At 51.5% G+C, this 23,912-nt stretch overlaps 2 protein-coding genes across 6 annotated transcripts in view; both read left to right on the top strand.

Moving 5' to 3' along the window:
* snx13 (sorting nexin 13) overlaps window positions 1-5,555 on the top strand; it is a 21,086-nt gene extending 15,531 nt beyond the window's left edge. For 2 of the 3 annotated variants that reach the window (XM_067255960.1, XM_067255959.1), the window contains 9 exons: window positions 162-304; window positions 626-733; window positions 825-935; window positions 1,090-1,251; window positions 1,372-1,443; window positions 1,690-1,835; window positions 1,948-2,016; window positions 2,108-2,220; window positions 2,742-5,555. In XM_067255960.1, the coding sequence (XP_067112061.1) occupies window positions 162-304; window positions 626-733; window positions 825-935; window positions 1,090-1,251; window positions 1,372-1,443; window positions 1,690-1,835; window positions 1,948-2,016; window positions 2,108-2,220; window positions 2,742-2,974 (1,157 nt within the window). In that variant the 3' untranslated portion in view covers window positions 2,975-5,555. Of the gene's footprint in view, window positions 1-128; window positions 305-625; window positions 734-824; window positions 936-1,089; window positions 1,252-1,371; window positions 1,444-1,689; window positions 1,836-1,947; window positions 2,017-2,107; window positions 2,221-2,741 lie in introns of all 3 variants that reach the window. The other variant, XM_067255958.1, reaches the window with a different exon arrangement.
* Window positions 5,556-6,576: 1,021 nt separating this feature from the next.
* Window positions 6,577-23,688, top strand: LOC136961901 (serine/threonine-protein phosphatase 6 regulatory ankyrin repeat subunit A). Of its 3 annotated transcripts, none has more exons than XM_067255389.1 (29): window positions 6,577-6,734; window positions 12,959-13,042; window positions 14,285-14,363; window positions 15,039-15,109; window positions 15,197-15,397; window positions 15,481-15,568; window positions 15,704-15,846; window positions 16,034-16,141; window positions 16,309-16,413; window positions 16,857-16,935; window positions 17,035-17,149; window positions 17,254-17,336; window positions 17,473-17,536; window positions 17,649-17,717; window positions 17,983-18,123; window positions 18,292-18,403; window positions 18,637-18,663; window positions 19,219-19,293; window positions 19,480-19,681; window positions 19,803-19,887; window positions 19,979-20,096; window positions 20,497-20,716; window positions 20,872-20,959; window positions 21,046-21,129; window positions 21,243-21,391; window positions 21,492-21,574; window positions 21,720-21,802; window positions 22,003-22,094; window positions 22,190-23,688. In XM_067255389.1, the coding sequence occupies exons 1-29, from the start codon at window positions 6,708-6,710 to the stop codon at window positions 22,477-22,479; spliced, it is 3,165 nt and encodes a 1,054-aa protein (XP_067111490.1). In that variant the 5' UTR covers window positions 6,577-6,707; the 3' UTR covers window positions 22,480-23,688. The 3 variants fall into 3 exon arrangements, with proteins under 3 accessions (XP_067111490.1, XP_067111491.1, XP_067111489.1); XM_067255390.1 differs by lacking the exon at window positions 6,577-6,734 and adding an exon at window positions 7,963-7,985; XM_067255388.1 differs by lacking the exon at window positions 6,577-6,734 and adding an exon at window positions 10,835-10,981.
* Window positions 23,689-23,912: the final 224 nt, after the last annotated feature.

Below are 23,912 nucleotides of genomic sequence, written 5' to 3'. Positions count from 1 at the left end.
CCCCCTCCCCTCCCCCCCCCCTCCTATCTCCCCCCCCCTCCTCCTCCCCCTCCTCTCTCCCCCCCCTACTCTCCCTCTCCCCCCCCCCCTCCTCTCCCTCTCCCTCCCTCCCCCGGGCGTCTCAATAGCTGATGCTTCTCTCCCCCTCCTGCTGGGCGCAGGGGTGTGTAACGACCACGGTAAGACCTACGCGCTGTACGCCATCACCGTGTTCCGCCGCAGCCAAGACGGCAGCGAGGACTGCTGGAAGACCTACCGCCGCTACTCTGACTTCCACGACTTCCACATGAGGATCACGGAACAGGTGTGTGTGTGTGTGTGTGTGTGTGTTGTGCGGGTGTGTGTTGTGCGGGTGTGTGGGGGGGTCAGATGGCTGAGTGGTTAAGGAGTCAGGCTATTAATCAGAAAGTTGTCGGTTTGATTCCCCGGCTGTGCAAATGACGTTGTATCCTTGGGCAAGGCACTTCACCCTACTTGCTTCGGGGAGAATGTCCCTGTACTTACTGTAAGTCGCTCTGGATAAGAGCGTCTGCTAAATGACTAAATGTAGATGTAAAAATGTAAATGTTCAGGGATTGACGGAATCGATAAACATGCGTTGTTTTCGTTTGTTTTCCCGCACCAGTTCGAGAACCTGACCTCTATCCTCAAACTTCCGGGGAAAAAGACTTTCAATAACATGGACAGAGAATTCCTGGAGAAGAGGAAAAAAGACCTCAATACATACTTACAGGTGTGTGTGCAGGTTATCTGCGAGGAGTGCTTCGCTTATGGATTGTGTCACACACATTCACCAATGTGTGTGTGTGTGTGGTGTGTTGTAGTTGCTGCTGAACCCAGAGATGGTGAAGGCCTGCCCCACTATTGTTCCGTACGTGTATGATTTCCTGGAGAACAAGGCCTACAGCAAGGGCAAGGGAGACTTTGCACGCAAGGTACACACACACACACACACACCAGGGGTTGCCATACACAGGAATTCTCCCATGGGCATTTCTAACGCGTTGCTAGATGTTTGCCAATACTTTTACCCTTGTGTGTGTCTTAACGTATGTTTACCCCACACACACACACACAACCCGCCACCAGATGGACACGTTTGTGAACCCGCTCCGCAGCTCCATGAGGAACGTGTCCCAGGCCGTCAAGGCGCTCCCTGACAGCCTGGCCGAGGGGATGAACAAGGTCTCCGACAACATGGGCCGCATGTCAGAGAGGCTGGGGCAGGACTTCAAGCAGTCCGTATTCAAGGTAGCTGCCTCCGCTAGCTGCCTCCGCTAGCTGCCTCCGCTCCACGGCTAATTGCCGTTCTCCAGGGCCGCGCTTGGTCGCTCGCTCTCTGACTGACCAGATGTGTCCTGTTGCTCCCAGGTGCCTCCGATGCTGCCCAAGTCCGACATCGACCCGGAACACTGCCGAGTCTCCGCCCAGCTGGATGATAACGTGAGTGCGTGCGTGTGTGTGTAGATGTGTGTGTGTGTGTGTATAAGAAATACAAAACGTTGAATTGGGTGGCTCACCGGGTAAGAGCGTGCACCACTAGATCTAAGGCTTCACAGCAGGGGCCGGGGTTCGATTCCATCCCTGGTCTTTTCTTCTCCTCTCTGCTTTACTGTCTCTCTCTGTTGTCTCTGAATTAAATCTGGAATAAAGTGTGTAGTTCATATTAGAGTGTGTGTGTGTGTGTAGGTGGATGACAACATCCCCCTGCGTGTAATGCTCCTGCTGATGGACGAGGTGTTCGACCTGAAGGAGAGGAACCAGTGGTTACGCAGAAACATCAAGAACCTTCTACAGCAACTCATCAGAGCCACCTACGGAGACACCATCAACAGGTACCACACACACACACACACACACACACACGTGTCACACACAATCTCTTGTCCTCTCTCTCTTACATTTCCTCTCTCTCTTACATTTCTGTGTGTGGTCTCTGTTCTGTAGGAAGATCGTGGATCATGTGGACTACATGACTTCTCCAGAGCAGGTGGCAGACTACGTCAAGAAGTTCAGGTAACCCCTTTCCCCTACACTTTTATGTATTCTGCCTCATGATTGGTCAGGGAACCTGTCCGTAACTCTCAGCATACCTATCCGTGTTCAGGGATTCATACTGGCCCAATGGTATTCTGGCTGAGACTCAACCTCGCCGGGACAAGAGCATCCGCATGAGGACACGAGTTGCTGCCAAGACCAACCTCCTGGGGATCATGCCAGGTAAGATATACTAATACACACACACACACACACACTCACACACTCACACACACACACACACACTCACTCACTCACACACACACACACACACACACACACACACACACACACACACACACACACACACACACACACACACACACACACATACACCCTCTGATGCAGGGTTTACGAGTGAAACGAGTGCTTAGCCTCAGTACTAGCATGTGCTGATTGTGCTGTGGGTCATACTAGCCTGTCCCTGTAAGTCCTTGGCTTACTGTGCTGACTCAGGATAGCCTCACTGTCCTACTTATCTCTGCTTTGGCCCAGGTCAACATCAGACAACCTCAATCCTAACCCCTGGGCTTAACCTGAGGTTACACAATCTAATTCTGGCAGGATTCTGGGATACGGAAATATGACTTGCTCTGCTTCTGTACTTCCCACTCTCGCCTTTACCCCCCCCCCCCCTCCTCCTCCTCTCCCCCCCCTCCTCTTTCTCTCCTCCCTCTCCCCGCCTCCTCGCCCCTCCTCACCAGACGAGCTAAAGCACATCATCGGAGCAGACACCACCCGCAAGGGCATCCTCCGCGTCTTCGACATGTTCCAGCACCAGCCCATGAACCGCCGCCTGGTCTACGTGTTCCTCGAGGGCTTCCTGGAGACCATGTTCCCCCAGTACAAGTTCCCCGAGCTGTTCGTCAAGCTGCACTCCCGCTCGCCGCGCACACACAGATACTCGCAGAAACAAAAAGCCTGCTTCAAGAGGTGACAGGAGGGAAGGGAACGAGCGCACGCACGCACTCTCTCACGCACGCACGCGGTTTGTGGCTGAGGTGAGGCGTGTGTAGGTTATACGTGACGATTAGGTGAAGAGTGTTTGTGTGAGGGAACATTATTAGTCTGTGTCCTTCCTACAAACAAGTTATCACTGCTCCCTTCCTTGCCGGACTAGCCTAGGTAACGAGATCTCCGCCAAGAGTTCCTCACACTGAGTCCTCTCTCCTCTCACAAACACAGGAACTTAACCCCCCCCTCCACCACCACCACCACCTCCTCTCCCATTCGTGCCACCAAGAGACTAAATGTAGCGGGCGATTATGGGAGGAGGTTGTGTTTATTTCAATCTTTTTTTTTTTTTTACCCTCTTTTCTTTGAAGTTTCTGTTTGAAGATTGTTTTTATTTGATCTGTGTGGTCAGCCCAGAGCGGACAACAGACATCTCATGTATGCTTTTAACCTGCAGGAGTAGAGATAGTGTGGGGGTATGGAACATGCTACCCCCCCCCCCCCCCTTCACGCCTTACCCCCTTATGCCCCGCCTCACCCGCCCCTCTCTGCTTCTGTCTCCTGAGTAGCTAAGGCTGAGGGCCGTCTGGCCAGTTTTTTTTTATTGCACCTAAATTCAACGTCTTCAAACCAGCCTGAGGCACAGGCATCGTCTTTGATCACCATTTTCTAAAATGTCACCAGTGTATGAACACAAAGCGTCATGGTATACGTATTGATATTAGCAAATTTGTCTGTAGCGGTAGGTCAATTCAACTCGAGATGGCAGATACGGGGGCTGTTGAGATTATTTATTCAGAAGATTTTTTTCTGACGCAAGGCCTTCAACATGATGTTCCAAGAAGGGTTCTGACTTTGGTTTTCGCTGTTCTTGTTTTTGTGTGTGTGTGTGGTTGTTATTTTATTTGTCTGAGAAGTGACATCACCTATGCTTAACCTAACCCTTCTAGGATAGGCTAAGGCACACCCGTTTTTAACGCTACTGTCCTAACCCTGACAACCAAAGCTCCAGCTGTTCTCTGTATACGTGTTTGTATGTATGATGTGGGGACACTGACAGCATAACTGTGCTTCGTATTGATTATCATGTGAGGGGGGAAAAAAACGACACTCAAGAACATGAAACTACAGAGCGGGATGAACTGTGTTACTCTTGGTCCCTGTCGAGGGGAGATCTCTGGCTGTCCAAGCATACAGAGATATGCTGCAAAGAATGTACTGGTGACTGGTCTATAGTGTATTCCTTTGTTCTGAATGAGAGGGTGTGAGTGTGTGTGTGTGTGTGTGTGGATGTACATGCGAGTGTGTGTTAGCACTAAGATGCAATCCTCCTCAGTCAGAAACTGTGCCAGTGTAAGTTAGTGAACCAGCCTTAATATTACAGACCAAGAGATGCGTGCTAGAAGAAGCTCTTCTTACACATGACTACGTCACAGAAAGGAAAACAGAAATGGAGATATATCCCTAGTTAATCACTTTTAATTTTGTGCAATATTTTTCTTTAATGCATGTATATTCAAATAATTGTATATTGAAAAAAAACAAAAGACACGTCAATACTGTTTGGAGAAAAAACACAAAAGTCGACAGAATTTTCCCTTAAAAAAAGAAAAATTTGAAAAAAAATCAGATGATCCCGACAACTTACATTCCGTTGATGTTAAGTACAGTGTTTTTTACAGACTTGTTTTATAAGTCTTATTCTTCTTCTCTCACTCCTGGTGAATCTGCGCTCTCCCTGTCGACTCGGTAGTAGCAAGAGAGTTCCGAGCAGCGGGGAGACTGAAGACCTGAGAGGCAGTTGATCTAAAGTTAACTGTCACTCCTTGAACAAGCTGGAATGCTTGTTGGTTCAGTGACAGCAAATGGGGCTCATGCATACAAACCTGTTCCCTTGTCCGATTCTCTGTTTCTGATGTATGAACCAATGCCAGGATGGAGAGAAGCATCTCCTGACCAATAGCATCACAGGAAATCTGTCCTGTGACCAATAGAATCACTGCTGAAGAGCACTTACCGGATAGAGACTGTGGGAGAGCCATCCTATTGGCTGAACAGAGCTCCATTCTGCTGCTGCCATTGGATGGAACTGTCCCTTGTCTGCTGTGATTGGCTTGCACTGAGCAGGACTGGGGGATTCTGATTGGCTAAATGAGGACATGAACTCTAACGTCGATGCTAAAAAGGGAGGAGGATGTTTGTCACTGTACTGGAAGAGGTGACAAAAGGTGACTATGCCTTTTAGGCATTGCCTCATTGCTCCATGTAGGATGGCTTGTCAGGATTATTTTTAATTTTATCCCCAGTACATATGAATCTATGAAAATGAAAATTGTGCATATCGATGTACAGTGTGTATCAATAGTGTGCCTAAATGTACTGTCAACTCTATTTTCATATTTTTCTTTAACAAAACAACAAAAAAAAGAATCAGAATGTCACAGTCATTTTATGCGATTTAAAATGACTTTTAGGGTGTTTTTGCATCATGCTTATCAACTCTTCCTTTGGAGCAGCTACGCTCAGAACAGTATAACACTAATAATAAAACAGTAACTCAGACTAACTGACCAGTGTGTGTGTGGTGTCTTACTTTAAGAGTTGAGGGTTGACATACTGCCTACTTGTGCAAGTTGTTTTTGCCAGTTACATTTCAGAATGTAGTTAAATTATCTATTTTGGTCCTGTGACTTGTATTTGTAGAAACTCTTCATTGCATATCTGTCTCATCACGTCATTCTTTGTCTCTGTTTCACACCTTTGGAATGAGTGCTGCTCCTCTGTCGCACACATTCCTGGGGAGTTGGCGGGATATTTTGCCACCAGCCTAGAGAGGCTAAAGAGATCCTAGGGACTAACACAAACATTCATTCAAACATTCACACTTTCTCTCTCTCACTTTCTCTCTCTGGACAGTCAGTGGACTGACTGTCCAGAGATAGCTTTCACCATAAATAAACTATGGTGTGAAAACACCACTTCGCAGACAAATCTTATTTTCGGCGCCGGGAAACTCTTTCATCCTGCATAAAGCTTGACACAGGGATGAAGTGTGATGATTGCCATGCTGAAAATGTCGGATCAGTCCACATCTGTCTAATGATGTGTTTGTAAGGCCACAGAGGCTACAGCTGATTACGTTTTTGTTATTATTTGAGATATCCTAGTCAACCGTTAATCCTGAACCCAACCCACGGGCTCTGATGCTATTAAATGCCTGCTGAGTGGGCTTGTAGTTTTTCAGCCTGGGGACTTCAAAGGTACCTGCCTTCCCAGTAACCTGCCGCTTGGTGACGTTATTGCGCTTTACGTAAAACTACACAACTTTTTAAGACGTGCTCTTCAGCTCAAACACTTCCACCTTTAAAGCTAATATTTAGGATTACAGATGTATCATTCCAACTCAATGTTCAACACTTTGCAAATAGACAAATGGACAAACTAATCCTAACCATGGATTTTTAGGCTCCACTAACCACAGTCTCTATTGCTACGAGATGGAATTCCTCCAGAGCCAATCAGTGGTCTCGTAACTGCTCCGTATGTGTGGCGGTAATGTTGTGGATTTTGTTGACTCCTGTGTTTGCCAGGCAGGAAAGGGGAGACTCGGGACGAGATTCAGCGGAGTAGCTCGGCTGGCTAGCGATCCGGTCTCGGTGCACTCTGCCACACCGTTACGGCCTTGAGAGCCACTCTGACACTTCTGCGGGGGGAACATGGTGGTTCTAAAGATTCGAGACCAGGTGAGTTGCTATTACTAGCACGCCACTTGCTGGCTAACTGAGAACTAGCTTGCAAACTACTAGCTGGACTAGTGTAGCTCGCTAACGTTAGCTAGCTGGACACAGCTAGCTAGTTAAAGAAGGGGACGTATTGTTAGTTGTCTAGTTAGTTAGCTAACTAGCTAGACAATTAGCAGAGTTGGGTTGATTAGCCGCTGGCTACTTGGTTAGCAACCTCAAAAAGTGTAGCTTGCCTGGTGTCAGTACAGTAAGGTTGATGGAAGCAAGTTAGCTTGCTTGCTACTAGCAACTAACTAGACAACTCGCTAGTAGTAGCGTGGGTTTTGCTGTTAAAACAGATTTGGGAAGCTGGCAGTGTACTACATTATGTCGTTTGTTCGTGCTTGGAGCTTTAAAGCTAACCAAATGTTTCTTAACCTGTTGATCTTGCCACATCCCTGTACTGTTTTTAAGCAACTAGATTCACGAGACAACTCCATTTTTTATATCAGGGTAATTTGGTTAGTTATATATTGTGATGGGTATTGTAAAAGTATAGTTAATGGGTCGCGTTGCTTGCTACTTTCGATTGAAGTCTCCAATAATAGTTTAAGTATTTCCACCGTGAAACGGTCAGCGACTTTCTACGGCCTCTACAGTGTCAGGCTTCATTCAACAGCAACAGGTGAGGCTGTCACCATCACTCCACCATGTGGAATGAGTTGGCTTAGTATATGTCAGTCTACTGCCCACTCGTCACGCTCCTTCTTAGTGCCAAAGTGATCAGTATTTAACTTTCTTTTTCTTATCTGACTGCATTTTCTTTGTCTGACTTCTTTGAATAACAACTAATATATTTTTAAGTGTAACCTTCATAATACATTGATTGACAGATGATGCAAGATACTGTGTTTATAGTGCCAACAGCTGTGGTTGGGTAAAGTGCACTCCTCCATCATTAATTAGGGCTCCAAGTTTAGAGTGTGACAAAAGCACATGGGCACACCTACTCTGGCATGTGCAACACTGTCACATGCAGGGCTATGCCTAAAGACCTATTGGCTACGGGATTGTCCAGTTTAACGGAAGAGGGGTTGGTTGATATGAGATCATCTGTATTGTTTTACAGTGTCGCTCATTGACAGAACTAGACAAGGAGACGAAAATAGCCTCTCTAATCGGCGGATTGGGAAGAGGTGATGCAAGCGTGTCAGAGCTTTGTGGATGAAGAGGAGGAGGAGGAGGAGGGTAGAAGACTGTGTATAATTACAGGTAGCTACTTTTCTCGCCTCTAGAGGGAGTCCGATAACCACAGATAGGCTTAAGCAGAAGCCGAGGCTGATTAATCACCGTATTAGAAGTCTTCTAACCCCCTTTCTCCATCTCACTCTTCCTCTCTCTTCTGCTTAGAGATATTGTGCTTTTTAGAACAACGGAGCACAAAAAAAAACATTTGAAAGATCTCTTTGTCCTCCGTGTAATCCTTTAGTCACTAAAGGCACTATTATTAATAATTGTGCCATTTGTTTTTCCTGTGTCAACTTGTTTGATAAATACACGTTGAATCATATTGAAAAATGTAGACCTAAGTTGTAGACACATTTCCTGAGTACAGATACTTGAAGCCTAACCAAGTTCCTAAATTAATATGAATAACCTTCACTTTCATACTTGCCTTCATGTTACTACATACCAGAGCTGTGTGTCTCAATGTCAGGGACACGGGGTCATGTTACATACATTACTCCCAATGGGTAGGGTTAGACTCTAACCGTTAGAACAAGGGTCATGGTAGTCCTGCAAAACACTCACATTCAAAGGGGGAGAGTGAAATTGTGTGTGTGAGAGAGACGGGGGGGAGAGAGAGAGAGAGAGAGAGAGAGAGAGAGAGAGTGTGTGTGTGTGTGTGAGTGAGTCGAGTGAGAGAGAGAGTGTGTGAGAGAGAGAGTGTGTGTGTGTGTGTGTGTGTGTGTGTGTGTGTGTGTGTGTGTGTGTGTGTGTGTGTACATGTTGCCCCTTGTTTTGGTCCCCGTGATGCAGTAGTGTTATGTGAGGTTGTCCCACTCAGCAGAAACACAGCAGGTATTTTAAGCCCACTGCCTAAAAGCCTCCACGTTGAATCCCCATTTGTCCTGAACTGAACACTGCTTTATTGAATTAGTCTTTTATAACATGCATTGAGTAGTGTGTTCTGTGGTGTATGCTGAAGGAATCCTCTTGGTTGATGGTATTGGGATGGGTAAGAGAAGCATGTTTATCCAGTGTGTCATTGCCTTCAAACACTTCCCATAGACATAAACTTCCTATCCTGGAAACAGATGCTGTGGCCGGGAGTGTAGCTTTGAATGGGCTCCAGCAATTGGCTTGCCATATACAGAGCCAAATTTAAGCTCTGGTTTTGAATGAACTTTTTTTTTTCATGCTTTCTTTCTCTCTCCTCTCTCTCTCTCTCTCTCTCTCTCTCTCTCTCTCTCTCTGTCTCTGTCTCTCCGCTTTCTCTCCTCTTTCTCTTTGATTTTCTCTTTCCTTCTCTCTGTCTCTCTCTCGCTCTTTTTTTCCTCAATCTTTCTCTGTGTCTCTCCTCCCTCTGTGTCGAGCGCTCCCCCTCCTCCTGTCTCTTGCTGGGTCCTCAGGCCGTGTTGTGTCTTGCATATGAAGGGGGATTGGCACACACTGCTCTTGTTAGCTGGCCTAGCATTCTGGGGGCTCGTTTGTTCCAGTTTTTTAATGAGGAACTTGGGAACTCTTGAAGCTATGCCACCAATACCCCAGCGGGAGACACGGACACACAATCATCCTGGCATAATTCTCTCTAAGTTCTAGAAGAATATGGGTCTCTGGTTGTTCACTGTGTTTCTGAGATTACTCGGAGGACCCCAGTCTGCTCAGCAGAAACTATTGACTTTGTCCACGCTTGCCTTTATTCTTCCACCTGTCATTTCTCATTGGTCTTTTCGAGGGTGACTTTCCTGAATGTTCTAAAGCACCATCGGCGTAGCTGACATTAGACGGCAGTGAAGATGATGCTTTCCGGAAAGTCAGCACGTTTACCGTCACAGACTAACATAGCTTATTGAGGCAGTGGAGACCACGCCAGCTCAGCTTAGACCATTACAGACCTTCTATGACCAGACGGATGACCTTGTCTACTGCTGACGCTCATGTTGATGGAGCTGAGCTAGGCTCTCTCGCTTTCTCTCGCTCGCTCGCTCTCTACCTCCACTGTTGTCCTCTCCTTGCCCCTCCCCCTCTACCAATTTACGCTTCATGTTTCTCTGCTGTATGCACTCTGTCTATTAACTTACATATGCAACTCGCTCGCTCTCGCTCTCGCTCTCTCCCCTGCCCCCCATGTCCTCTCTTCCTCCCCTCCCCATCTCTCTTCATTACCTCCCCCTACCTTTCCTCCCCTGACACGCTCAATACGTCTCTCATCTCCTTAGTCAACCATTCTCCCACCAACCCCTCTCGCTCTCTCGCTCCCTCTCCCTTGCTCGCTCCCTCTCCCCCTTTTTTTCCCTCCCTCCCTCTTCTCTCTCTCTCTCCCTCCCTCTCTGTCTCTCAGCAGCCTTCTTGTACAGAATTGTAGAATTGTCCACGCTAGTCACAGGGTCGTGTGTGTGTCTTTTCCGAGCGTGCCTGCGTGTGTGTGTGTGTGTCCCTGCGCATGTGTGTGTGTGGCTGCACCGCGGCAGCGAGGATATGTAGCTTCCAGTAGGCAAGCCTGCCTGGATCATTCTGCCGCATGTTGCTACCACCACCACCATTGCGCAAAGGAATTCCCTGCTGCCGTGACTGTGTGTGTCAGAGAGAGGGAGAGAGACACAGAGAGAGACAGACAGACAGAGAGAGAGGGAGACGGGGGAGCTGCCATGTAGCACAGCAACGCTGGAGGACAGTGGGAGGACATTAGCTTGCTCTCACACCGGATTCTAACTCAGGAGCTGCAGTGTGTGGAAGACGTTGGAAGCTGTGTGTGTGTGTTAGAGGGAGGACAGTGTGTCTTCTTTTTTTTCTTGGAAGCAATGGTGCTCCAGGATTGTGCGTGTATGTGAGGAGTGTTGTGTGTGTGTGTGTGCGTGCGTGGATAAGCCCGCACAGTGTGTGTGTTTGTGTTCCTGATGCGGTCGGAGCGTGCGAGTCGTGTGTGTATCGTGGTGTTGGAGGAGGTGGAGGAGGAAGAGCCCTCGCCCCCACCTCACCCAAAAAGCTCTCTGGACCGCAGATCCCATCATGCACCACGCAGAGCTTCCACACAGGAAGACAAGGTGAGATCTTGAGCCCCCTTTTCTGTTTGGTTCTGCATACATTCAGCTAAGGTTTGCTTGGCTGCGGCTTGCGTAGCATATGGCTAGGCCCAGCGTGTTGTACCACAGTTAGCACGGTTGGTGGAATCCTGTGAAATTACCTTCTGTTAGACTTGGGGAAGATTGCTTGGGGAGTCAGGGTTCAATTCCAGCTTAACGTTTCTCCCGAGCTTTGATGCTACCCCTGTGAAGAATGCAGTCAGACAATACAGTGCGCATTACTTATAAGCCACGGTGCTCAATATAGCACCAATGTAATCACAGATCGAGCCTTGTCCGGAGGATCTGAGAAGATTGCTTCGGTGATTGTCAGCCGAGCTTTGCACCCCTCTGCGTCTACAGAGAAAGAGACTACGAGGTCTCTCTGGTTCATGATGACAGGATTAGTGTTGTTGGTTCATGTCTCCCCTGTGTTCCCTCCTATAGTTATCAGTTAATAGGTTATAATAGACCCGAGACAGATGCAGACATGCCCTGTAGTTACAGTTATTTCAGGAGAGCTGGGGGCAGGAGACAGGACTGAGACTGCTGGGAAGACTGCTGGGGTCTGAATGGAATAACTGTTATCTATCTTTACACCCAGCCACCCCTCACTGGGACTGTGTGTGTGTGTGTGTGTGTGTGTGTGTGTGTGTGTGTGTGTGTGTGTGTGTGTGTGTGTGTGTGTGTGTGTGTGTGTGTGTGTGTGTGTGTGTGTGTGTGTGTGTGTGTGTGTGTGTGTGTGTGTGTGTGTGTGTGTGTGTGTGTGTGTGTGTGTGTGTGTGTGTGTGTGTGTGTGTGTGTGTGTGTGTGTGTGTGTGTGTGTGTGTGTGTGTGTGTGTGTGTGTGTGTGTGTGTGTGTGTGTGTGTGTGTGTGTGTGTGTGTGTGTGTGTGTGTGTGTGTGTGTGTGTGTGTGTGTGTGTGTGAGAGAGAAATGCCTGCAACCCTTTTAGCAGCCTCGAGGTGTGTGAGTGCGTGCATGTCAGTAAGGCATATTGTTTACAAACTGCAATCCGTATCAGGCACCCCCACACACACACACGCACACACTTTTGACATTGGTTAGCATGGCCCAGTGAGGGGGAGCTTGTCAGGGGAGCTTGTCACCAGCCCTCAGAGAGCCAGGGCTCGTCCTCACACCTCCAGCCTGTCCTGTCATCACATGACCACATCCTGATGAGCTGGAGATGAGCTGAAACGTCATCAGTGGAGCGGATTCTCTGTTGTTTCTGCTCTGTCTCCCCCTGTCTCTCCCTCCCTCCCTCCCTCCCCCTGTCTCTCTCTCTCCCCCTGTCTCTCTCTCTCTCTCTGTCTCTCTCCCCCCCTCCCCCTGTCTCTCCCTCCCTCCCCCTGTCTCTCTCTCTCTGTCTCTCTCTCCACCTCCCCCTGTCTCTCTCTCTGTCTCTCTCTCCCCCTCTCTCTCTGTCTCTCTCCCCCTCCCCCTGTCTGTCTCTCTCTCCCCCTCCCCCTGTCTCTCTCTCTGTCTCTCTCTCCCCCTCTCTCCCCCTCTCTCTGTCTCTCTCTCCCCCTCTCTCTGTCTCTCTCTCTGTCTCTCTCTCCCTCCCCCTGCCTCTCTCTGTGCCTCTCTCTCTCTGTCCTGTTACAATATTTCTCATTTCTTTGACAACTATTTTCTCCGTGTGAACACAGCCAGGTTCCACGGGTGTGTTTGCTTGTGTCAGCACATAGGGACCAGGTGTGAGCTAGTAGGTGTGTTTGGGTGTGTGGCAGTGTGTTTCTCCTGTCGCCCTGCAGCTGTTGCTACTGAAAAGATCTGTCGTTAAACGTGACCCCACACCTGCTGCGTTTTACTACACCTCAGTGACCTTTGGCCTATTTCTTCCTCCCTTGTTTTTTTTATTTCCCCCTCACTCACACTCCCCCCCCCCCCTCTCTCTCTCTCTCTCTGTCCTTCTCTCTCTCTCGGTCCTCTCTCTCTTCTTCTCTCTCACCCGTAGCCGTCTCTGCTGAGAGCCATCTTCAACGTGGACCCAGACGAAGTCCGCTCCCTCATATTCAAGAAGGAAGATGTCAACGTCCAGGTAAACACACACACTAACACACATACACACACAGTGTTCTGTCTCAATCTGAAACAGCCCCACACTCACTGAGTCACGCATCATGGGGCCTGGGGGCGGGGCGACCAGCCTGATTGGCTGGGGACCTCAGCCAACCAGGCAGACATTGATTCTGGCACCTATTGATTGACTGACTGGCTGTCTGAAAGTGCTGTCTGGCAAGAGTGACTACACCCTCCCCCTCTCCTCTCTGGTTGTTAATATAGACAGCAGCGTCTACCCTTGTTAGAACGCTTTAAACAACCTAATGGTTTATGTTAGGGCACAGTCCTCCTCGCTGCTCCCGTCCCATCATCTCACACCTAACACCCTCCCTCTCTCTCCTCCATCACTCTCCCTCTCTCTCTCCTCCATCACTCTCCCTGTCTCTCTCCTCCATCACTCTCCCTGTCTCTCTCCCTTCATCCATCTGTGTTTCTCTCCTCCAGTCTCTGCCCCGCCCCCCCCTCTTCTCCATCCTGTGGGTTTAGAATGCTGGGGTCATCATAGTTGTCTCCCGGAGTCAGCAACTTTGGGTCAGACCAATCATGGGCTGCCAGATTTGTCATGTGACGTTGTTTATGGCTCCACTTTCCTGATTGCCCTCCAGTGCTCTGACAGAACAGGGCATGGAAAGAGGGGGGGGGGAGGGAGAGAGAGTGGGAGAGACAGGAGAGAGGGGAGGGGGGGCAAGAGAGGACAATGGATGGATAGTCTCACTGAGGGAGACAGAGACAGACTGCTCTCTCCATCTTCTAAAAGCCAATTGCACGCTTAGTTTGTTCCACAGATGAAATGATTGAAAGGAACAAAAAGTGAATCTGTGGTTGGACCACGGGGGTGGAGGGCACAGACATCACAAAGAGACACAAGAGATTTTCATGGGATAGTGGGAGAGTGGAGGAGCAGAGATGGAGGGCGTGAGAGAGGAGGGGTGAAAGGATGATGAAGGGACGTCCCTCCTCCCTGGTCTCATGTTGTCTGTGGCTCCAGTGACGTCGCGTGGCCAATCGATGTGTGGTTTAGTGCCTTCAATTCATCTCTCTGGATGCTATGGGAAGAGCCCTGTTTGCGTCGCGACCAGCGAGAAGCAATGGTGTTAAGTGTGTGTGTGTGTGTGTGTGTGTGTGTGTGTGTGTGTGTGTGTGTGTGTGTGTGTGTGTGTGTGTGTGTGTGTGTGTGTGTGTGTGTGTGTGTGTGTGTGTGTGTGTGTACCCCCCCCAGGACAACGAGAAGCGGACCCCCCTGCACGCTGCTGCCTACCTGGGAGACGCTGAGATCATCGAGCTGCTCATCCTCTCAGGTAGCCTGATGCTGCTAACCACCCTGCCTCACTGCCACCACCCTGCCTCACTGCCACCACCCTGCCTCACTGCCACCACCCTGCCTCACTGCCACCACCCTGCCTCACTGCCACCACCCTGCCTCACTGCCACCACCCTGCCTCACTGCCACCTCACTGCCTCACTGCCACCACCCTGCCTCACTGCCACCACCCTGCCTCACTGCCACCACCCTGCCTCACTGCCACCACCCTGCCTCACTGCCACCACCCACCCTCACTGCCTCACTGCTGTTATCCATGCTGACCTCGGCCCGGTTCAGCCCACACTCATCCCTCTAACAGCTGTCCTCAGACACCAGAATGTTCGACCCATGACCCCTTAACCCCCAACATATATGGTCAGGCGACTGGATTTTAACTGTTGATCTCAGCCGCCGATAAAGGGGGAGGGGGTTAGCTGTTGCTCAGCAACGTGATAGGACGACAACAGGTGCAGCTTGGCTATTTTAACCCCCCGTCAACAGATGGGCCCCCCAAACCTCGTGGGACATCTCCCCTAGGCCCCGGGGCTCCTGGGACGCCCCCCACCCCCCACAACTTTAAAGTGTACATGGCAACTTTGATTCAGTTTCTCTTAACCCCCCCCCCCCCCTCTCTCTCTCTCTCTCTCCTGCTCCCCTCTCTCTCCACCAGGGGCCAGGGTAAATGCCAAAGACAACAAATGGTTGACTCCTCTTCACCGAGCGGTAGCTTCTGGCAGCGAGGTACCACACACACGTTCACACACACACACACATAAAATTGACTCAAAATACACCCACTGAGACCGTCTCCCCCCCCCCCCCCTCCAGGACGCCGTGACGATGCTTCTGAAGCACAGCGCGGACGTCAACGCCCGCGACAAGAACTGGCAGACGCCGCTCCACGTCGCCGCCAGCAACAAGGCGGTGCGCTGCGCCGAGTCGCTGGTCCCGTTGCTGAGCAACGTCAACGTGTCAGACCGGGCAGGGCGCACCGCCCTGCACCACGCCGCCTTCAGCGGACACCTCGAGGTACACACACACACGCTGTCCAATCTGGTATGTACACGTGTGATATTACATAGATATGTAATGTGTGTGTGTGTGTGTCTCAGATGGTGAAGCTGCTGCTGTCCAGGGGGGCCAACATCAATGCGTTTGATAAGAAAGACAGGAGAGCGATCCACTGGGCGGCCTACATGGGTGAGACCAGGCAGAGTGGAACACACGCTGTTATATCTGCCCTGCTGTGGGAGACGGCATCTCCCAGGCAGCCTTCCCTCCGTCTCACCCCCTCCCTCACCTTCCCTCCCTCTGTCTCACCACCCTCCCCCCCAGGTCACCTGGAGGTGCTAAGGCTGCTGGTGTCCAGCGGGGCAGAGTTGAACTGTAAGGACAAGAAGGCCTACACTCCCCTGCACACTGCTGCCTCTAGTGGCATGGCCAGCACAGTGCAGTACCTGCTGAGCCTGGGCGTGCAGGTACACACACACATTCATACACACACTCTCTCACACATGCACAAACTATATCGTTTTTCTCTCTCACACACAGATTGACGTGTACGTTAACACATTGACACTCCAACCACCCTCTCTCCCTCTCTCTCTCTCTCCCTCTCCCTTCCTTCCTTCCTTCCTTTCTCCCTCCTTCTCCCCATCTCTCCAGATCAACGAGCTGAACACGTATGGAAACACCGCCCTGCATGTTGCGTGCTACAACGGTCAGGACGTGGTGGTGAACGAGCTGATCGCGGCGGGCGCCAGCGTCAACCAGGTCTGCAGTTACTGCACTCATGCATTCAGAATGCTTCTATCCAGAGCAGTGCACAGGGGGATTTGAACCTGGTACCTCTTGGTTTGCAGGCAAATGCTGTCTACCGCTGAGCTATAGACATTGTTACAAGCGTAAATGTACATGGTGTGTGTGTGTCCTCTCCCCAGGTGAACGAGAGGGGCTTCTCAGCGCTGCACTTTGCGGCGGCGTCCCGCCAGGGGGCGCTCTGTCTGGAGCTGCTGATGAGCAGTGGAGCTGACGTCAACATCCGGGTCAGACCACACACACACACACACATCCGGGTCAGCTGGCCTGACCACACACACACACATCCGGGTCAGCTGGCCTGACCACACACACACACACACAGAAACACACTCCTTCCTGAGAGCAGCTTGCAGCCTGGGGGTTTCAGTTCTCCCCCCTCCATCCATATGTCTCATCACCAGAGGCCAGCCAACCCCCCCCCAGCCCTAACCCTCCCCAAATCAGGGCTGAAACTCTCCATCAGAGTTCAGTGTGAGTACAGGCCTCAGGGTGCTGGGTTGACCAGAGCTTATAGGACTCTGCATGGGATAGACAGGTTAAGCAGAGGGTCACCAACACCGACCTAAAATACACAATGATAACCTCAGTTCATACTCTCTGTCTCTCTCTGTCTCTCTTTGTCTCTCTCTCTGTCGCCCTCTCTGTCTCTCTCTCTCTGTCTCCTCAGAGTAAGGATGGGAAGACTCCTCTCCACATGGCAGCTGTCCACGGGCGTTTCTCCCGCTCCCAGGCCCTCATCCAGAACGGTGAGCCCCCAGCCTGTCCAGACCCCCCCCCCCCGCACTGGGCTGTACCCCCTCCCCTGCAGGGTCCTCACCCAGGGGCGCGTGTGTGTGTGTGTGCAGGAGCAGAGGTCGACTGTGAGGACAGGAACAAGAACTCGGCGCTGCACATCGCCGCTCGCTATGGACACGAGCTCATCATCAACACGCTGATAAACAACGGAGCCGACACTGCCAAGTGAGTCTCACACACACACCTCTACACACACACACACATTTACCTCTGCAGGTTGAGGCTAGCTGGTGAGGTGGGCTGGCTGACAGTGACTCCTCCCTCTGTAGGCGGGGCGTCCACGGGATGTTCCCCCTCCATCTCGCCGCCCTCAGTGGCTTCTCTGACTGCTGCCGGAAACTGCTGTCCTCGGGTACGCACACACACACACACACACACACACTAATACACACACGACGACACCCGGACATCCCCACCAGCATTATCATAACTGGGATCCATATATTTGTTGATGTTATTGTTCTTCTTTCTGGGTAATATTTCATCAGGCTTTGACATAGACACCCCAGATGACTTTGGAAGGACCTGTCTACATGCAGCCGCGGCCGGAGGGTAAGTTGGAACCCCTTCCCTGAATCTGATTGGTCCAGAAGAAGAGAATTCTATTTTCTCGTTCTATCTATCCATCCTCTCCTGGTTCTCACTGCTGTGTGTGTCTTGTCAGGAACCTGGAGTGTCTGAACCTGCTGTTGAACACAGGAGCAGACTTCAACAGGAAGGACAGATTTGGAAGGTGAGACTCTCCTGTATATCGCTGTGTTGTTGTTGTTAGCTTAGCGACAGCAGTGTTAGCCACACCAGGGCTGACCACATGCTCTTCCTCTTGACCCGTGTGTGTGTGTGTGTGTGTGTGTGTGTGTGTGTGTGTGTGTGTGTGTGTGTGTGTGTGTGTGTGTGTGTGTGTGTGTGTGTGTGTGTGTGTGTGTGTGTGTGTGTGTGTGTGTGTGTGTGTGTGTGTGTGTGTGTGTGTGTGTGTGTGTGTGTGTGTGTGTGTGCAGGGCCCCCCTGCACTACGCGTCTGCTAACTGTAACTACCAGTGTGTGTTTGCCCTGGTGGGCTCCGGGGCCAGCGTGAACGAGCTGGACGAGCGAGGCTGCAGCCCCCTGCACTACGCTGCTGCCTCCGACGCCGAGGGCAAGTACGTCACCAGAGTGTGTGAGAGAGAGAGAGGGTGTGTGTGTGAGAGAGAGAGGGTGTGTGTGTGTGAGAGAGAGAGAGAACCTGTCAGTGTTAGTGAGAACGTGTGTGTGTGAGAGAATGTGAGCGTGTCCCATCTGGTTTCTGATTGGCTGTCGGTGTGTGTCAGGTGTCTAGAGTACCTGTTGAGGAACGATGCCAACCCCGGGGTCCGAGACAGAGAGGGCTACAGCCCTGTTCACTACGCCTCGGCTTACGGACACACTCTCTGTCTAGAGCTGGTGAGAGTTAACACACTGCACAGGGTCAGCATGCATGATACATGAACACAGCACATCAGCTACTGGACACTGGACACTGAACTGGGCCTACGTAGCAGAACTCTACCAGCTAAACCACACGCCACCATTTATATCACCGACACAATGTGGCATTAAATAGGAACTATTGATTTAGTCTCTGTGTTAAAGCAGCTTGTGTACAAACAGACTTATAGCTTTCTGTTTGTTTTCAGATGACCAGTGAAACGCCCCTGGATGTGGTGAGTACATGATAGACCTCTGTGTGTTGGACATGGTGGTTGCTGTTCTGATGCATGCTGTATGTTATTTGTCTTAAACCTTGGTACTCAGGGTCCCACTGTCCTGCATGTTTTAGATGTTTCCCTGCTCCAACACACCTGATTCTCTGACTCTCTCATATGGTACACCAGCCCCATCTGCTGGGCTAAAAGTGTCCCTGCAACATGTTGAGCTTGTTCCCTCTCCTCCTCCTCCCTCTCTTCCTCCTCCCTCTCCTCCTCCTCCCTCTCTTCCTCCTCCCTCTCTTCCTCCTCCCTCTCTTTCTCCTCCTCCTCCTGCCTCTCCTCTTCCCCCTCCTCCTCCCTCTCCTCCTCCTCCCTCTCCTCCTCCTCCCTCTCCTCCTCCTCCCTCTCTCTCCTCCCTCTCCTCCTCCTCCCTCTCCTCCTCCTCTCTCTCCTCTCTCTCCTCCTCCTCTCTCTCCTCCTCCTCTCTCTCCTCCTCCTCTCTCTCCTCCTCTCTCTCCTCCTCCTCCCCCTCCTCCTCTCTCTCCTCCTCCCTCTCTTCCTCCTCCTCAGTTGATGGAGATTCCAGGGACAGACGTTCTGAACGACTCAGACAGCCACGCATCCGTCAGCCCTCTACACCTCGCAGTGAGTCTGTGTGTGTGTGTTAGAAAGACATTAAGGGTTGGGGTTAGGAGATAGGGATATGATTAGGGTTCGGTTGTTAGTTTAGGAAAAACAGTATTTAGAATGGCAATACCTTGTGTGTGTGTGTGTGTGTGTGGGCTCCATGCTCCCTGCCCTGCCTGTGTGTTGACGTGCTGGTGTGTCCAGGCGTACCACGGCCACTGCTCCGCCCTGGAGGTGCTGCTGGGCTCTCTGCTGGAGGTGGACGTGAGGACCCCCGAGGGCCGGACCCCCCTGACCCTGGCCTCCTGCAGGGGCCACTCGGAGTGCGTGTCCCTGCTCCTGCACCACGGAGCCTCCCCTGTGGCCAGGGACTACGCTCAGAAGAGAACGGCTATACATGCTGCAGGTATGCACACACACACACACACATCCACACATCTATGCTTTAGGAATGCACACACTTACAGTTAACTGTACACTTGCTTTCCCTATCTAACTGTGTGTGTGTGTGACCCTCTCTCCCACAGCCATGAACGGCCATCCGGAGTGCCTACGACTTCTAATCAGCAACACCGACACACACACTGTGGACATACAGGACACCAACGGACAGTGAGTGTGTGTGTGTGTTCAACTTAATGATGATCATCATTTTGTGATTGTAGATCTGTTGATGTGTGTGTGTGTGTGTGTGTGTGTGCAGGAGCCCCCTGATGCTGGCGGTGCTGAGTGGACACACAGAGTGTGTGTACTCTCTGCTCAGTAAAGGAGCTAACGTGGAGGCCAAAGACCGCTGGGGGAGGACAGCACTGCACCGTGGGGTGAGACGCACACACACACACACACCCACGTTCAATACACGTCTCCTCATGCCAGTAACCAGACCCCTGCTTCCTGTAACGCCGCTTGTCTGCTTCCTGTAACGCCGCTTGTCTGCTTCCTGTAACGCCGCTTGTGTGCTTCCTGTAACGCCGCTTGTCTGCTTCCTGTAACGCCGCTTGTCTGCTTCCTGTAACGCCGCTTGTCTGCTTCCTGTAACGCCGCTTGTGTGCTTCCTGTAACGCCGCTTGTGTGCTTCCTGTAACGCCGCTTGTCTGCTTCCTGTAACGCCGCTTGTCTGCTTCCTGTAACGCCGCTTGTCTGCTTCCTGTTATGCCGCTTGTCTGTTTCCTGTAACGCCGCTTGTCTGCTTCCTGTAACTCTGCTTGTCTGTGCCTCCAGGCAGTGACGGGCCACGAGGAGAGTGTGGAGGCCTTACTGCAGCGCGGGGGCAGTACGTGTGCCCGGGACAGCAGAGGGCGGACCCCCTTCCACATGGCGGCCGCCTGCGGCCACGTGGGGGTCCTGGGAGGCCTGCTGCAGGCCGCCTCCTCCTCCCTCACCCCCACGCCCATGGCAGACCACCAGGGGTACACACCCCTGCACTGGGCCTGCTACAACGGTACTGACCCCGTGGAGCTCCGGGTTTAGACTGCAGATGATCTCTTTTTTACTTCCTCTCTGTGTGTGCAGGATATGACGCGTGTCTCTGTGTGTGCAGGATCTGACGCGTGTCTCTGTGTGTGCAGGATATGATGCGTGTCTCTGTGTGTGCAGGATATGATGCGTGTGTGGAGGCCCTGTTGGAGCAGGAGGCGTTCAGGAAGGCTCAGGGGAACTCCTTCAGCCCGCTGCACTGTGCTGTGTAAGAGGCCTGGCACACACACACACACACCTACCCACTCAGCCTGCAAGGCTGGCTGTTATGTGTGACGTGTGTGTGTGTTTCAGCATGAACGATAACGAAGGAGTTGCTGAGATGCTCATCGTCTCTCTGGGTCCTGCTATCATCAACGTCACGGATGCCAAGGGCAGGTGAGGGAGGTGCTGCTGGTCACACACACACACACACACACACCCCTGTGCGACATGCTGCTGGTCACACACACACACACCCCTGTGAGACATGCTGCTGGTCACACACACAGGACCCCCCTGCATGCGGCGGCGTTCTCCGACCACGTGGAGTGTGTGTCCTTGCTGCTCTCCCAGGGAGCGGTGGTGAACACGGCCGACTCACACACACACACCACCCCGCTGATGATGGCCGCGCACAACGGGCAGACCAACGCCGTAGGTCGGTACCTGAAACACACGCGTGCACGCACACACACACACACCTCCTCTTGTTTCCCGTCAGTCCGTCTGTAAAGTGCGTGTGTGTGTTGGTCTGGTAGAGATGCTGGTCAGCAGTGCCAAAGCAGACCTCGCTCAGCAGGACCACCACAGGAACACAGCCTTACACCTGGCCTGCAGCAAGGTGCTCCACACACACACACACACAACCCTACACACACAACACTACCTTCACAGACACACAACCTATAAATGCATTAAACAGGACTTCTGCTCTCTCTGTGTCTCTTTCTTTTGGCTCTTCCTGTGGGTCCTGTCTGGTCCTCCAGGGTCATGAGACCAGTGCCTTGTTGATTCTGGAGAAGATCAGTGACAAGAACCTCGTCAACTGCACCAACACGGCTCTGCAGACGTACGTCCCACACACACACTCTCACACACACACTCTCTCACACACACACAGCTTTCTGGATAGGGAGAGGACTGTATAATAAACCTTGCTGCTCTCAATCTGTCTCCCACCTTCCATTCATCTTTCTATTACCCTCCCTCCCCCTCCCCTTCTCCCTCCCTCCCCCTCTCCCTCCCCCTCCCCCTCTCCCTCCCCCTCAGACCCCTCCACGTAGCTGCCAGGAACGGTCTGACTGTGGTGGTCCAGGAGTTACTGGGGAAAGGAGCCAGTGTGTTAGCAGTGGATGAGAATGGTGAGTAGAGAGAACACACACACACAAACAATCACACACACTCTCCCCCTCCTTAACTTGTCTCTCTCTCTGTCGTGGTCCCCCCCTTCCTCCAGGGTACACCCCGGCCCTGGCGTGTGCGCCCAACCGAGATGTAGCCGACTGCCTCGCCCTCATCCTCAACTCCATGATGCCGACCTCGCCCATGGTCACCATAGCAACGATCCCCGGGCTTGCGCTCGGCGGCGGCCGCGGGGTCGTCGATCACCCCGGCAGCCGGCAGTCGAAGGGCGTGGCTTTTGACGCCCCGCCCCCCCTGAGGCCCGACCACACCTCCTGCTGCAGGCAAGACCGCCCACTCTCCATCGACGACGAGCTCAACGACTCTGACTCCGAGACTTACTGAGGACCTGCCCACCCCCCCCCCCCCCACACGGGTGGGAACTGGGACACGCCCACTATGGGGACACGGGACACGCCCACTATGGGCCACGGACACGCCCACTATGGGACACGGGACACGCCCACTATGGCCACAGCCGTTGACAAGGTTGTCAGGCCGACAACTCAGGAGCCTTAAAACGAACTGAGAGAAGGAGGGGAGACGAGAGAGAGGTCTATGGTGTCGGTCTGCAGACTTAAGTCTCTTCTTAAGGACTAAAAAGATGCAACGTCATGAGCCACGTGCTGTCATCCATCTGACAAGCGTGGTGGTCGAGTTTCTGACCGGAAATGAGTTTTTGCTTCGATTACAATAGTGTTTTTGATTTTCTGTCTGCTGGGCTTCCCCTGAAGACTCGTTCTACTGAGTCCCACCGCGCATCCTCTCTGCCTTGTAACCGCGGCTACGCCCAGTCTGTAACCGCGGCTACGCCCAGTATGTAACCATGGTTACGCAGTCTGTAACCGCGGTTACGCACAGTTTTTAACCACGGTTATGCCCAGTCTGTACGGAGAGAGCAGAGGGACAATTTCAGTCCAAGGGACCAAGAGACTCAGGTGTCTGATCTAATCTCCCCTGTGACCCCCCCCCCCCCTATCACACAGTTGATTCACCTGATCACTGTGTGATAGAGTGGTCTTATGATTCAAGTGAGTCAATTCACATCGGAGGCCAGTGTAGTAAGAGCTGTCTGATTTAAACAGGAGTGGATTCTCACAGTGGAGGGATGTATGTATAAATGACTGATTGATGCTGTTCTCACAGGAGGGGGGAGTCATTTGGATGTTAACACTAAGGCCTTTCTGTGAAGTTACTCTGGTGCAAAGCAGCTACTGCATTAGGGAGGTGCCTGTAAGGGTTGCTGCTGGACTCTACTGACTGGCTGAACTAGGATTAAGCTGGTCTGAAAATCACACTACCCTCAGTGGAGGAGTTTAACTGATCTCTTAGTTTTGGGCTGGGAAAGCAGTTCTTAACTTCATGTCTGTGTACTGTACTGGAGACAGGAAAGAGTGTGTAAGTGTGTGTGCAATACAGTTTGTGTACGATACCATGAATGTGTGTGTGTCTTTGAGGTATGTTGGCTTTTTAGGCACATTCATGGCCACTGGTTTAACGTTCTTAAATAATACTATGTAATGGATAAATAAATTTCTTTTTCGAAATCTTAAATGTCGCTATCTCTGTATGTCAGATGAATGAGGTGTGTTCTCCTGGAGACAGAGAGAGGGTTCCTGCAGGGGCCTTAAAAAGTCTAAAATCCTGAACTTTTAATTTACATTTAGTCATTTAGCAGACGCTCTTATCCAGAGCAACTTAGAGTAAGTACAGGGACATTCCCCAGAGGCAAGTAGGGTGAAGTGCCTTGCCCAAGGACACAACGTCATATGACACTG

This window comes from Osmerus mordax, chromosome 18 (assembly GCF_038355195.1).
Source record: "Osmerus mordax isolate fOsmMor3 chromosome 18, fOsmMor3.pri, whole genome shotgun sequence".
Lineage (NCBI taxonomy): Eukaryota > Metazoa > Chordata > Actinopteri > Osmeriformes > Osmeridae > Osmerus > Osmerus mordax.
Note: the sequence above shows the minus strand (reverse complement) of the source record. Positions and strands in the feature narration are given on the sequence as shown.